This window comes from Jaculus jaculus, chromosome 22, assembly GCF_020740685.1.
Source record: "Jaculus jaculus isolate mJacJac1 chromosome 22, mJacJac1.mat.Y.cur, whole genome shotgun sequence".
NCBI lineage: Eukaryota > Metazoa > Chordata > Mammalia > Rodentia > Dipodidae > Jaculus > Jaculus jaculus.
In genome coordinates this window covers 11,835,310-11,849,563 of record NC_059123.1, presented here as the reverse complement: position 1 = coordinate 11,849,563, position 14,254 = coordinate 11,835,310, and the positions used below count along the sequence as shown (strand labels likewise).

Genomic DNA, 14,254 nt, shown 5'->3' with positions numbered 1-14,254 from the left:
TGGAGGGACTGTGGAAATCTTGTTTTTGTGTGAAAAATGACAGTATAGCTATTTTTGTGAATTAAAAAAAGTACTAAATTAAGAAATGTGACACACTATAAAGAATTTTTAACTGTTTATGCTTGTTTTCTTTTCTTTTTTACTCATCAACAGCACTAACTCATAGAACAGTGCCATCCATTGATTAATTTATTCATTAGAAAGAGAGTGAGAGAATGGGCACGCCAGGGCCTCCAGCCACTGCAAATGAATTCAGATGCGTGCGCCACATTGTGTATCTGACTTACATGGGTTCTAGGACTTGAACCTGTAACCTTAAGCTTCACAGGCAAGTGCCTTAACCACTAAGCCCTTTCTCCAGTCTAGTGCATGTTCTTAAACCCAGAAATTACTTATCAATGCCATTTTGGGTTACTTCTTGTGTTTGGAAGATAGAGCTGATTGTTTTTCCTTGAGAACTGAGATTATAAATGAGAAATGAGATTACAAAACATGGCTCATAACTGCTGTGGAATAGCTATTGGTAGGATTCACATGTTCTGGTAATTCATCCCACTTTCATGTTCATTCAGACAACCCTAATTAAACTCAGTGAGTCACCCCTACTCACCCATGTCCACACAAAAGAAACATCAACAGATAGAAGGACTAGCTGGGAGGAAGAAGAGATTCAGTGGATGAGGGCAGTGGATGAGAGAAAGTAATGGATGGGGAAATAGAAAAAATACATTCTATAAAAATTGTCAATAAAAGGCATGGAAATTAGAAAAAAAAAACATTGTCAAGCTAGACACTTTCAGAATGCTATCAAACCTCAGCTCAGAAAGCCTACATTTAGTTTCTTACACTCATTTTAAATTTTTGTTATTTATTTATTGGTGAGGGGGGGTGGCTACACCAGAGCCTCCAGCCACTGTAAATGAACTCCAGGTGCATGTGCCACCTTGAGCATCTGGCTTACGTGGGTCCTGGGAAATTGAACTTGGGAACGTTGGCTTTGCAGGTAAGTACCTTAACCAATAAGCCATCTTCCCAGCTGATCTTATTCTCATTTATTTTAATAACTGATTATACATATATCCCATTCTTTTTCACTAAAGTAACAGCGGAAGATGAAGGCACAGTTAGTTATCAACAAAATTTATTTAATCCAAGTAATTTACAGGAATGTTTACTCATCTAAGTTTTTTTTTTTGTTTGTTTGTTTTTGAGGTAGGGTGACACTGTAGCCCAGGCTGACCTGGAATTCACTATGTGATCTCAGGGTGGCCTCGAACTCACAGCAATCCTCCTACCTCTGCCTCCCAAGTGCTGGGATTAAAGGCGTGCGCCACGACGCCTGGCTCAACTAGGTTTTTTTGTAAATAAAAAAAAAAAAAGATTTTTTTTCTGAATCCTAAGAGAAGTTCAATCCTAGATTAAAGAAAATAGAGCCCTCTGGAATAAATATATGTTAAACTAAAGTAAAACTAAGCAAAAATTTTATCAAAGCTTCTGAATGAGGCTTCAGTTTAAAAACACATAAATCTTAGTTTATAAATAGTAGCAACAAATTAAATAAAACATGGCAGGCTATCAGTACTTTATGAAAACATTTTAAAGTTATTATTAGTAGAAATATGGGGTGGAGTCAGTCTTAAAGAAACAAGGACAGTAATGAAAAGGAAGTTAGGAAAAATAAAAAGCATGCACTTGCCTGGACTCAGTATCGCTCCAGAGACTGGACTGGTTAGTTGCAGGAGAGAAAGATGAATGATGTCAAGCTTGCTGTCCTGGGTGGTGAAGGGACGGGCAAATCTGGTGAGTGGTGCTGTTTTCTAGTGTGATGTTGAAAGCGCCATGTGCAGAGACATAGTGACTTGTTAAACCATGGCCTGCAGCATGACTGCATACACATGTGTGCTAAATTACTACCTAAGGTGGTAAGCACATTATATATTTTGTAGGAATGTAAAATCTTATAGGGAAGTTAACTATTTTTAAAGATTTATATAATGTCCAATCTGAACTTGGCGATGAGACTACTAGCAATATGAAATTGTATCTGTTTTCCAGATTTAAAATTCATAGGAGTCACAAGAAATCTTTCTATCACTACCCAATTTATTTCTCACTCTAATACACTTGCCTGCATAGGAGCCACTGGGCGAGGTTGAGTGGAAGCATGGGAAGGTTTCTAATATGCAATACTACCATGATGAAAGCATTTTGTAGCAACACTGTTTTACAGATGTTCAGGAACTGAGCAACACATTTCCTAATTTTTGTAAGCCATTGCTTCATTTTGTTCTGGCTTGCTTTGCTCTGCTTGACAGTACATTGACACCTGGATGCCACTAGTGGACAACGTTAGCCTAAGAATGATAACCGAATAGCTGTCCACACTCAACAGCTCCAATGACATAAACAGCTACAAAACAGACTTCCCTCATTTCTTGGATTTTAAGGTTCCTACACACTTAAACCACTAGAAATCCTTGAAGTTGTCCACGTCACTCTTACACCTAGAATCTTGGACGTGTTTAGTTTGAACGACAAAAATAAAAGCTGTACGAGCTTTGCATTTCTAATATGAAATTGCATTGAGATTTTAAAAGATAAGATGCCTATGTTTTTGTATTAATGAATTAACTTTATGTTGATTTAAATGTGCAGCAATCTAAGATCATAGTTTTTCTCTCTTTTGAATCATCATTCTATCATTAAAATATTTGTCAATTGTTTAGGCCAGACTTTAGTAAAGTTTAGTTTTTATTTTTCTTGGAAATTGGTAATTCTTCAGTAAAATTTTTTAAGCATAACTAAATTTTCTATCCTAAGCAAGAACAAACCTTAAATCCAGCTTCTGCACTTTTCAGCTCTTACAGTAAGGTTTCTTACCAAGCGGTTTATTGGAGAATATGCTTCTACCTTTGGTAAGTAGCGAACTTAGATATTGTTCATATTAAATTTTAGCTAACACTGGTGAAGTATTTTGGTACAATCTGCTATTTTCACACTGAATAACACTTGCTTCTAAGATTCTGGCTAGAAATGCTACAAGAGACATTTTAATTGAATGTTCTTTTGTCATAAAAATTACTCATTGTGATAGTTAACTCTATTAATTAGAAAGTCAGTTTATTTAAAATCTAAAACTTGGAAAACAATAAAGTTGTATGCAAGTCACCAAACATTTTTGATAATATCTGTTACCAATGAGGATATATTAAGGCTAAAAGTACCAGTTACTGAAAAATGGGGCTTGTTATTCTTTTAAATATTTTATTTATTTATGAAACAGAGAGAGAGAGAGAGAGAGAGAGAGAGAGAGAGAAAGAGAAGAAGAGGCAGATAGAGAGAAAGAGAGAATGGGCACACCAGGGCCTCTAGCCACTGCAAATGAAATCCAGATGCATGCACCCCCTTGTGCATCTGACTTACGTGGGTCCTGGAGAATCGAACCAGGGTCCCTTGGCCTTGCAGACAAATGCCTTAACTACTAAGCCATTTCCCCAGCCCTAGAGTTTGTTATTTTAAAACCTAGTAAATAAAGGGAAAATGCAGCCTTGGTCAAAGGTATTATTATCTAGTTTATATCATAAACCTCCAAAAATTCTAAAAGAAATCTCAATATAATCTCAGCATCATCACCTAACTTAAGAAAAATTTGTTTTACTATTGATTTGAATTGGAGCAACTTATGGAAGATATCACGACACATGAAGTGCAGAACTCCGTTAAAATTTTGAGTATAGGACTGACAAGATGACTCAGTGGTTAAAGGCTCTTGCTTCCAAAGGCTTATAGCCCAAGTTCAATTCCCTAGTACTCATGTAAAGCCAGATGCATAAGTGGCACATGTGTCTGGAATTGGTTTGCAGTGGCAGGAGGGGCTGGCATGCCAGTTCTCTCTGTCTGCCTCTTATTCTCTGTCATTGTCTCTCTCATAAATGAAATAAGATATTAGAAAAATAGGTTTTTCTCAGTATTTAATAAATATAATAAAATTCATATAGTATTTTATAAAGACATGGAATGCTTTTTTCTTTCCTTTTAAAAATCAACAGTAACAAAATTATAGGAACTACAAGATGTGGCTCTAAGAAATGATTTTTCTTGTTCATTATTTATTCATTATTTAGCCTAAGAATAGTTAATAATTTTCTATGAAAATCAAGGGAGAAATAAATGTGTAACATTTCCTTGTGAGGTAATATTTTGAATATCTTCCAGGAAAAAAAATAGTTAAAACACCTGGTTATGTTTCCTTCTGCATTTATTCAACAGAGTATTTTAGTGAGTATCACACTGTGAACATTTTATGACAAGTGCTTAAAAATTAGTTGCAGAAAGAAGAAGTATTACTATGGTTCATTTCTGGGGGCAACAATTCCAGACGCAGAATAGCAGAGAAGCCCAGGCTCTCGCATGGGGCAGTTTTGTAGAACAAACATGAAACCGAAAATAAAAACATAAGAAATAATAACCTCAAATCATCAGAGGACAGTGACAACAATGGGACCTTCACCTTATTCTTTCTGTCATATAGTTACATAAACAAATGAAATGTTTACACATTTCCACATGTGACATCTTGATGTATAATATAAAACCAATGTACATTTTGAAAAGATAAGCGTAGGATCCAGAGGCCACTGACTCTATGGAAGGAAACCAGCACAAACAACTTTATAATTGAAGACTAGCAAGGGAAAATGCAACACTTTTTTAAAAAAAGATTGAGAACCAGTGACCCTTGCCAACACTTTCTGAGATTCGAGAGTGTATGTTTTACAGTATCTACAAGATTTTCTGGTTCAGAGTCAATAGTAAACCTTAGAAGCTTAGAAGAAGAGGAAGAAAAAAAAAAAAAAAAACTCCTTGAAAACACAATTTGAGTTTCAATGAAACTGTAAGAAATTTCATTAAAATATGACCTGGAAGGTTTAAAAAGTCAGTCTCAACCCTCTAGGGAGCCATCAGGCTCCCACATGTAGGCTGCAGCCTTCAAAAGGGTTCAAAAGAATATATGACTCATATATGTTTCTATGAAGACAAGGGATATCAAGGAACAAAAACATAAATACATTTTTTTTAGTGTTTGTAATGTGGAGGAATGATCTGTAAATCCAAACAATAATAAATTATGTCACATAAGGACAGATGATATGGAGATAAATAAAACAATACAGAGGCCTGGCATAGGCAAGGTATGTGGTGTTTTAAAATTGAAGCCCAATATTTGTGAATCTGCTCAGCAAGAACTTATCAAAAAATAAGTCTTGCTGAGGAACACAGTGAAGGTGGATCCATGAAGATATCTGGGGAATTATATTCCAGATAGAGCAAAGAAAAATGACCAATGTGAAGAGGCAGGAGTTTCTGAGCAACTTCAAAGACATGCAAGAGAGTAGAGAAAAAGCCAGAGACATCTAATGAGGTCATAGAAGCAGTAAACTGGGAGACAAGTAACATTTTCAGCCATCTCAAAGGCCTTGTTTAATCCAAGTGAGATGGGGTATTATTGATGCAACTGTCACAGCTGTGATCACTTCTCCTGTCTCCGGAAAAGACTAGGGGAGTTAGTTGTTAAAGCATTTGCTGATCAAGTGTGGGCACTGGCATTTGTATCTCCAGGACCCACATAAATACCACATGGGCATGGTGCCCAGCTTATAATCCCAGTGTTTGGGAGGTGGAGATGGAGAATCCTGGGGCAAGCTAGCTATCTAGGACTTTTCCACATTGGCAAGCCTGAGTTCAAGTGAGAGATCCTGTCTTAGTGAATAAAGTAGAAAGGGATGAAGGAAGGTACCCTACATTTACCTCTGACTGCCTCGCACATACACATGTATGCACACTGGCACACATGTGCACCCACATACATTCACATGCAAAAAGCAAAAATCATTTTCTTAAAAATAAAATAATAATACTGGTAGCTTCACCTAGAGTGTGAGCAGTAGAGGCAGTGAGACATGGAGCATTAAGAAATTCTAAGCTCTCTATGTCAAAACGCTACTGGATCAGAACAATGTAGGTCTCGCGGCCACACTGGCAACCACTGTGGGTCATGAATGTACCAGTTGGTTCTTGTCAGGAGGACTGTGCCCCCAAAGTACTGCTGCCACACAGTGGCTCTCACTGTGTTTAGCCATCCTCTTCCATAATGTTCTCTGAGAGCTGGAGGGTGTTATCGACCTCTCATTTACTGTGGATGTCTTGACAGCCTTTTATTTTCTGCTTTGTGGAGTTTTGAATCTTTTCCATGTCTACCACCATCTCCAAAGTGAAACTTTTCTGTCCAGCAGTGAGAGCTGCCCTCATATTGTTTCCGAAAATATCTCCGTGTGATTTTCTCTAAGCACTGGTGGGTGTTAAAGAGATGCCTCTTCCACTGCTAAGAACTGGGCTTTTGACATGGAGGATAGAGGACAAAAAGAATGAGAGTAAGGGCATATGGAGGATTACCTAGACGGAGGAGGGTCCTGAGTGGAATGCTCATGAGGAGAGGAAACAACAAAAGGTGTGATGGGAATATAATCAAACTTCAGAATGTTTGAGTATTAAAGTTCTCAATCAGAAAAGAAGTTGCCACCTGAAAGCAGCTTAGAATATAGAATCAAAAGGATTTTAATTGAATAATATGAATACAGAAGGGGGAATTGTGAAGTATCTTAAGGGTTTATATCTGAAATCTGGATTCCTGGCTACACCATTTAGCAAACTGGGGATCTGTGGAAGATGCAGATTTGCAGTGAAATCCTAGGTCCAATTTTCATGCCATGTGCTTGAGATGCGAAGAAGACATTTAAATGGATATATCCAAAGGCAAGAAGTTGTCTACAGTTCAGGGAAATTGTCTGCACAAAATATATATTCTGGACCAATCAGAAATCATTGCTTTATAAAAAATGGGATTAAATGAGGCCAGCAAAAGAGTCAAAGAATGACCCATGAACTTGATCTATGATTGGAAGATGGGAAGGTGTAGGATATGAACTAAAATCGATAAGGAATGACAAGAAATTAAGAAAAGTAAAGCCAAAAAGAGTGTGGGACATTGAAGATCATGCGAGGAAATTAATTATTTATCACTGACCAAGTACAAAACTACTAGCAGTAAGATAAATAGGATCAAGTCACATAATTGATTATGAAGTCTAATGAAGAAACATTTAAGTTAGAACTAGTTTGGCATGTTTATAGCATGTTGGTAATAAATATAAAAAGTAAAGTAAATAAATAATAAATAAATATAAAGAGTAAAGCTGGAGAGATGGCTTAGCGGTTAAGCACTTGCCTGTGAAGCCTAAGGATCCCGGTTTGAGGCTCGATTCCCCAGGACCCAAGTTAGCCAGATGCACAAGGGGGCACATGTGTCTGGAGTTCGTTTGCAGTAGCTGGAGGCCCTGGCACACCATTCTCTCTCTTCTTTCCCTATCTGCCTCATTCTCTCTCTGTCACTATCAAATAAGTAAATATCAAATAAGTAAATAAGTAAATAAATAAATAAGTAAAGTAAATATCATGAATGAGAAGACAGAGGTAGAATAACCAAACACATGTTTGTCAGGTATATGAGAGGAAGTAATTAATAGTGCATGTATGTGCCATGAGAACACAGACAATTCAACCTAAGGAGGTATGTAATGACTAGACACAGTGATGTTTATGTCAATACAAGACATATACTGGTTTACTCACAAGTGAGGAAATACCACAGTACAATTTCACTTAGATATGACTCCTTGAATTTGCTAGATTGTGATTAGATATGAGCCCATTTTTATTCTGGATTTTTTCCATGCTGCTGATGAGTACATATATATATATTTGCAGAATCTATCTATAGTAAGCATTTGTGTTTGGAAGGAAAGCAACTGAATCTGGAAATATATGACCCTTGCTCTCAAGTAAGTCAAATAAAGCAACTTTATACTTCATATATTTTGTCAATTATGTTTAGAATTAGAGATGATAAGAATATGTGATTATTGATACCATGAAAAGTAAAGTTATTATACTTTTATTACTCCTCTTGTTTTTGTAATCCTATTTATAAACTATTTATAAAGATGCAAGATACTGCACTAAAAATAAATTTCTATGAAAATACAGCACAGCACAATGTCTTTAATGAACTGTAACAGTGGTCTCTGAAAACTTAGTCTTCACAAATATTGTTAAGATAGCAGTAGCAAGCTTTATTCACTACGTACGTCTGTCAGGTCACAGTGTAACTGTCAGCAATTAAGAGCAGAATGACTTCTCAAATGAGTTTAAATGTTCACTCAATTGTCAATATAAGTAGATAATTTTCAGTAACAATATATAAACAGAGCTTTATTTATCTATTCAACATACTATAATAATCAAATAGGATTACAAAAACAAGAGGAGTAATGACTTAAAAATATAAACAATTTTGTGAGGTATATTCATTTTAGGTAAACAAATTATCCCTTAACTATGCTTTGGCTAAGCTTTATACATATTTTCATTTTTACAGGTTTAAGTATAACATTAAAAACAGGTATATAACTTACTGACATAATTGCAAAATATCTATTTCTCAAAACAAATGTGTGAAGAGTAATTCAAAAGGCATAAATCCGAAGTTTCAGAAAAAAACTAAAAATGCCTTGTTTTATAGAAAAATTGTAAAGTGAGCTTGATATGACTTTGTTATAATTTTCTTCAATTAACGAAAGATGGTAATTAGAAAGAATTGAGGAAAGCACACCTTAGAACCTACTAAATGTTGCCTTTAGAGAAGTGTCTCCCATGTAGAAGGAGTTTTATTAATTAACTGTGCCAGGTATAACCCATTGCTGTTCCATCCCAACACTCCAACACACTTGGTTTATTTTCAGCCACAGAAAGCAAAATTCTCCCTCACCAGTGAGCTTCACTGGGCAGATGGGTTTGTTATTGTGTATGACATCAGTGACAGGCCTTCGTTTGCTTTTGCAAAAGCACTTATCTACAGAATCCGGGAGCCGCACAGTACGCTTTGTAAAAGGTAAGATACTTCATTCCCATCTCCTTTCTTTTTAGTAAACCATCACCAAACTGTAGACATCATTAGGAAGAATTTAATATAGACTTCCAATTACAGAATTTAACAGCCCTGAACAATTCACCTTCGCTTTTCACAGGAGTTACACACGTAGTAAAAGGAGTCGGATGAGAATGCTTTATTCCCTGGCTGACATAAACAGTTACTTGCCCTGAGTAAATGGCTATTTTACAAGACAACTTCTATTGTTAACATGACACCTCACTTGCAAAATAATGGTCCTCAGAACACCAGATAGTCCACTTTCCACCCTCTTCTCTTCAATCTCACAGAAATCTTAAGGACACTAAATAAATCCAGATTTATTTTGTTTGGCATCCTGTGAAATCTAATTCCTTGTCACTGGTTTTCTCAGTCTTTCACAGCAAGCAGAGACTGAATAATCCAACCCTTTACAAATTCTAAAGATGAGCACAAAATTTTCTCCACATTACCTTAAAATAGAGAGTCAACAGTTCACCGTTGATTTCTTGATGACCTTGGAATGATGAAGGAAGACAGAAGGGACGCTTAAGGGCCCTGTTACATTCACACGTAAGAGTTTAGGCATTTGAGCATTCTGTTTTGGTTCTCTACTTTTTTATTGTTTTAGCTTTTTTTTTCACTTAAAGTACTTAGTTTTGCTCTCCTTGTTGATGAGTTGCATGTACTCTTATCAGTACTATGCTTAAAATCTAAAATAGTGGTATGAGACAAAAAATGAATTGCTAATACTGAAAATTGTATGTGTACTTAATATATCCTTTGTAAATAGCAACTGTATTACATATTTCACATATGCATGATCAAGATATCTGACATAATTTTAGGCATGAAGGATTGCTTGTGGCTTACAACTAAGTTTCCAAAGGGATCAACCTATGGTCTGCCTATTGTCTCCCTGATTTGGGGTCTGTGGTGAGACATAACCTCTCACAGGAAGGAGAGTGTATTGAGTCAAATCCTCAAGGTAGAGGGATGGTGTATGGTGATATAGATCCTCGAGGGGGAAGGAGTGTGTGACAGTGGCTGCTCACAATGGCAGTTGGAAGTATAGAGAGCTTATGCCATGGTGGGAAAGGAAAGCACATCAGAGTCATGCATGAAGTAACAAGACCAGGCACAACCTCTGAGGACACGCCTCCACCAACTTCCCTCACTCCTGCCCTGAGGCTGAGACAAACCTTTAGTGGATCAGTGACATAAGAATTAAAGATTAGGGCTGGAGAGATGGCTTAGTGGTTAAGGCACTTGCTTGTAAAGCCTAAGGACCCAGTTTTCACGTAAGCCAGATGCACAAGGTTTGCACATGCACATGCGTCTGGAGTTTGTTTGCAGAGGCTAGAGGCCCTGACACACACATTCTCTCTCCATCTGTCCATTCTCTCTCAAATAAATAAATACAATACATGTTTTAAAAGAATTAAAAAAAAAGAATTAAAGATAGTCTGTGTTTAGTTTTTCCCTGTAGAAGATGACTCAACAGTCATGTCAAGGCTAGCACTTTGATTGCATTAACATTCTACGCTTATGTGAGTTCACTATAGCTAATTCAAATACACTGGTATCTACATTTTATCCCTGGATTTGATGATGAGATTAAAGTTTTCCCTACAGCATATTGAAATTTCATACATTTTGAGTATTTTGAGATGAGTATTTGAGACTATTTAGTTCAAACTGGCCTTGAACTGACAATCCTCCTACTTCAGGCTCCTGAGTATTGGGATGAGAAGGATGTACCTTCATGCTCAGCTAAAATAAACATTTTCTTAGTAAAATTATACATAAGCGTTCAATTATAGTACCTACTTAAGTTGCTGTGATTAAAGATTACTTAGACAGGCATGATGGCTCAGAACTTTAATCCCAGCAGATGTAGGAGGATCTCTGTGAGTTCAAGGCCACCCTGAGACTACCAAGTGAATTCCAGGTCAGCCTGGGCTAGACTGAGACCCTACCTTGAAAAACAATTAAAAAAAGAAGAGATTACTCTTCCCTTTGCAAGTGGAAAGAACATAAAAATAATAGGAAGTATCTTTCAGTAGCAGAAACACATAGCTTTTAACTTATAACTACAAAAATCCCTGCAATAGGAACTCCTTTACAATGCTTTTTACATGTAAAGAGTCTAAAAGACGGAACGAGTACATTCATCCTTGGTTCCTAGGCAGAGGAAGGTTTCAAGAATAGTTCTATATAATTTTGAATCCTAAGCCATAAGAGTCCTGTTGTCTGTGTGGTAACATTCTATCTAAAGTTACCTTTGTAAGCAATGAAGATGTCTCACTATACACATACATGATCATAAATATACTATATCCTGTATTATTTTTCTTTTGTTAATGATCCCTTGGACATTAACTGAAGTGTACTTTTTCTTAAAGAAGAAGTTGAAGCAATCCTGTAAAAATTACATCTCTGTGTTTCAGAGCTGTGGAGCCAGTTGTGCTTCTGGTTGGTAACAAGCAAGACCTCGGTCATGTGAGAGAAGTTGGCTGGGAGGAAGGACAGAAGCTCTCACTGGATTACCGCTGCCAGTTCTGTGAACTGTCTGCTGCTGAGCAGTCCCTAGAGGTAGAAATGATGTTCATCAGAATCATCAAGGACATTCTCACAAACTTCAAACTCAAAGAAAAGAGAAGATCCAGTGGATCTAAGTCAATGGCCAAACTGATCAATAACGTGTTTGGAAAGAGAAGGAAATCTGTGTAGGAGGTATATGAAATCAGAGAGTCCAACATTCACCTGTTAATTATTCTTACCTTTGGTATGCAGTTTTCTTGGAGATGTGAAGTGTCTGAAGTTGAAACACAGCTATATTTTCAAACTTATCATTTTGGCGATTGAATCTGATTAATTCTGTTTATCCATAACCTTCCATTCACTGTGCACACGAGGGTTCACTCTATCTGTTGATACATTTTATTGAGTGTGCCTTGCCAAGAAAATTCTCCTTAAGTAATTTTATTAAAGCATTATTTTATGGCATATGGTTACTTTATTATTCTATACTGCTTTTCAATGAAATTAATAGGTAAATACATGATGAGATTTAGCAAATTTTAAGTTTTTTTATTTCAATAAAATAACATTGATTTATTTTTAAATGTCTCTTATATTCAAGTGAATTACATGACATTTCACATATCTTACTTAAAATAGTACTTAGGGTTTAAGACATTAAATTCTTTGCTTTGTAAATAAATATTTTTACTTGATATCATGATAAAAAGTCTGGCTTTTATTGTCTGCTATTTTCATGTGTTACTTTAATCATTGCTGAAGAAACAAATAAAAGTCTGAAAGAAGCAGCTTAAGTGATGAAGGGCTTTTGTAGCCTGTGGTTTGCGGGTACGCAGCATGGACATGAAGGCGTCAGGAACCAGGGCAACTGAAAACCTTGCATTCCTAGACAGGGAGCACAGAGAGATCAGCGCAAGTGCTCAGGTGGTTTTCCTTGTTGTTTTCTCTTTTTTACTCAGTTTCGGAGCCCACTTGTGGGGCCACCACATTCAGGATGGGTCTTCTCCCCTCAGTGAAACTTTTCTCAAAACCCTGTCACATACATGCCCAGAAGTCTGTCTCCTAGGTGATTTCAAATATAGTCGACTTGAAATAATTAACTATCATGCTACTCAAGAATAATTCTCAAAGAGAAATTACCTTATAAAGTTAGAATATTTTAGAGACCAAAAGATTACTCATTCTAATTTATTTGAATATCCATATATCCTAGGGGAAAAGTTATAGAAATGGGCATGTAAATATATATAACTGTGAAGGCCTTATTACCCTACAAGATACACTTACATCAGATACAACCTCATCATATCACTTGGATTCCCTTTTCCTTTTGAAGGCAATGGACTGCCTCCTAGACTACAATAATGCTGTATGGCCTTACTGAGCTTTTCTTTGTTATCTTTCAAGTAGGCCTAACATTTGCCAAACTGTTGATAATTAAGTTGGGTCTCAGACAAGTTAAACTTGGACTAGAAGCAATGAATGCCACATACATACCCCATTGGTATGAAGTAAGAAGGAACTTGGGAAACCAATATGGAAGAAGATTTTGAGGAGAGAGTGCTTAGGCTTAAGTGGTGAGAGAGCGCCATGGACTGTTACCGATATAGGAGAGAATTCGCTGGGTAAGATCGCTCACCACGATGCACCATTGAGCACGTTAGGAAGGATCCCTGGAGCTACTGTATACAGCTTTCCAGTTCCTTACCAATCCAACCTCCATGTGACACCAAGGTAAAAGCAATGGGAATATGGACTCATATGAAGACCAAATGTTCTTAGAAAGGGAAGGGATGGCCCAAAGAATGCAGCATGAGATTATTATTTTTTTTCCTGCTGAGAATTCATGGGAACTTTATTCGTACTTGGGGGGATGCACTGGTGGAGAAGGCACAGGTAGCTCTGAGAAAATTATGATGTCTGGGCTGTGGATTAAGCATGAGTAAATCTTAACTGTCTGCACCAATGGAGAGTACCACAGAACTCTAGATCAGTGTGTGCGAGAGAATCTTGAAGTTGCAAGTAAGAAATGCCTAGGTTTAAACTGCTTTACTGTTTGCCTAATTATCCCCCAAAGAGATGTGTCATACCTTGGTGTCTACCATGTCTGATGCTGATGACAGGCAGGGGCCATGGCCTCTATCAGCCCGTGTTGATGGGAGGTGGGTCCCTGGACCCATGCACTGCCCACGTCCTGCCACTTGGCCACTGTGATGGATCCACTGTGTAAACACAGAGAAGCCTAAGGTGCTGTGTCTGCTCGTGGGCACCACAGTGTCTCAGCCTAGGACAGCTTCCCCGGCTGGAGCTAAAATACTAAGTTAAACTGAAAGATTCTTGTATGCTGGGTGTTTATATAGCTAGGTGAGCAGGAGATACATTATTATTTATTTTATTTTATTTTTCCTGGAGAGTATCTCATTCTAGCCCAGACTGATCTGGAATTCATTTTAATTATGAAATAGCCATGAAAATTCAATGGGGAAGGGATTTTGTGGTCACTTATTCAAATGGATTTAATTAATCTGTTATGTCTCTGCCCTGAGCCTCATAGGTACAATATTGACTATACACATGTAGAGTATATTACCACCAAGTGAATATACTCTAAACTGCTCTAAGTGGTTATGTTTATTTTTATTTTCTTGAATTCTTATTCAGTTGAGAAGACTCATCATGAGATTT

General features: G+C 36.9%; 1 protein-coding gene across 1 annotated transcript; it reads left to right on the top strand.

Annotated features, from left to right (window-relative positions):
* Positions 1–1,682: 1,682 nt before the first annotated feature.
* On the top strand, positions 1,683–11,994 carry Rergl (RERG like). Its single transcript, XM_004664450.2, has 5 exons — positions 1,683–1,800; positions 2,859–2,915; positions 7,825–7,898; positions 8,859–9,007; positions 11,476–11,994. Exons 1-5 carry the CDS (start codon positions 1,749–1,751, stop codon positions 11,756–11,758), a joined length of 615 nt encoding a protein of 204 aa, XP_004664507.1. The 5' UTR covers positions 1,683–1,748; the 3' UTR covers positions 11,759–11,994.
* The last annotated feature ends 2,260 nt before the right edge of the window (positions 11,995–14,254 follow it).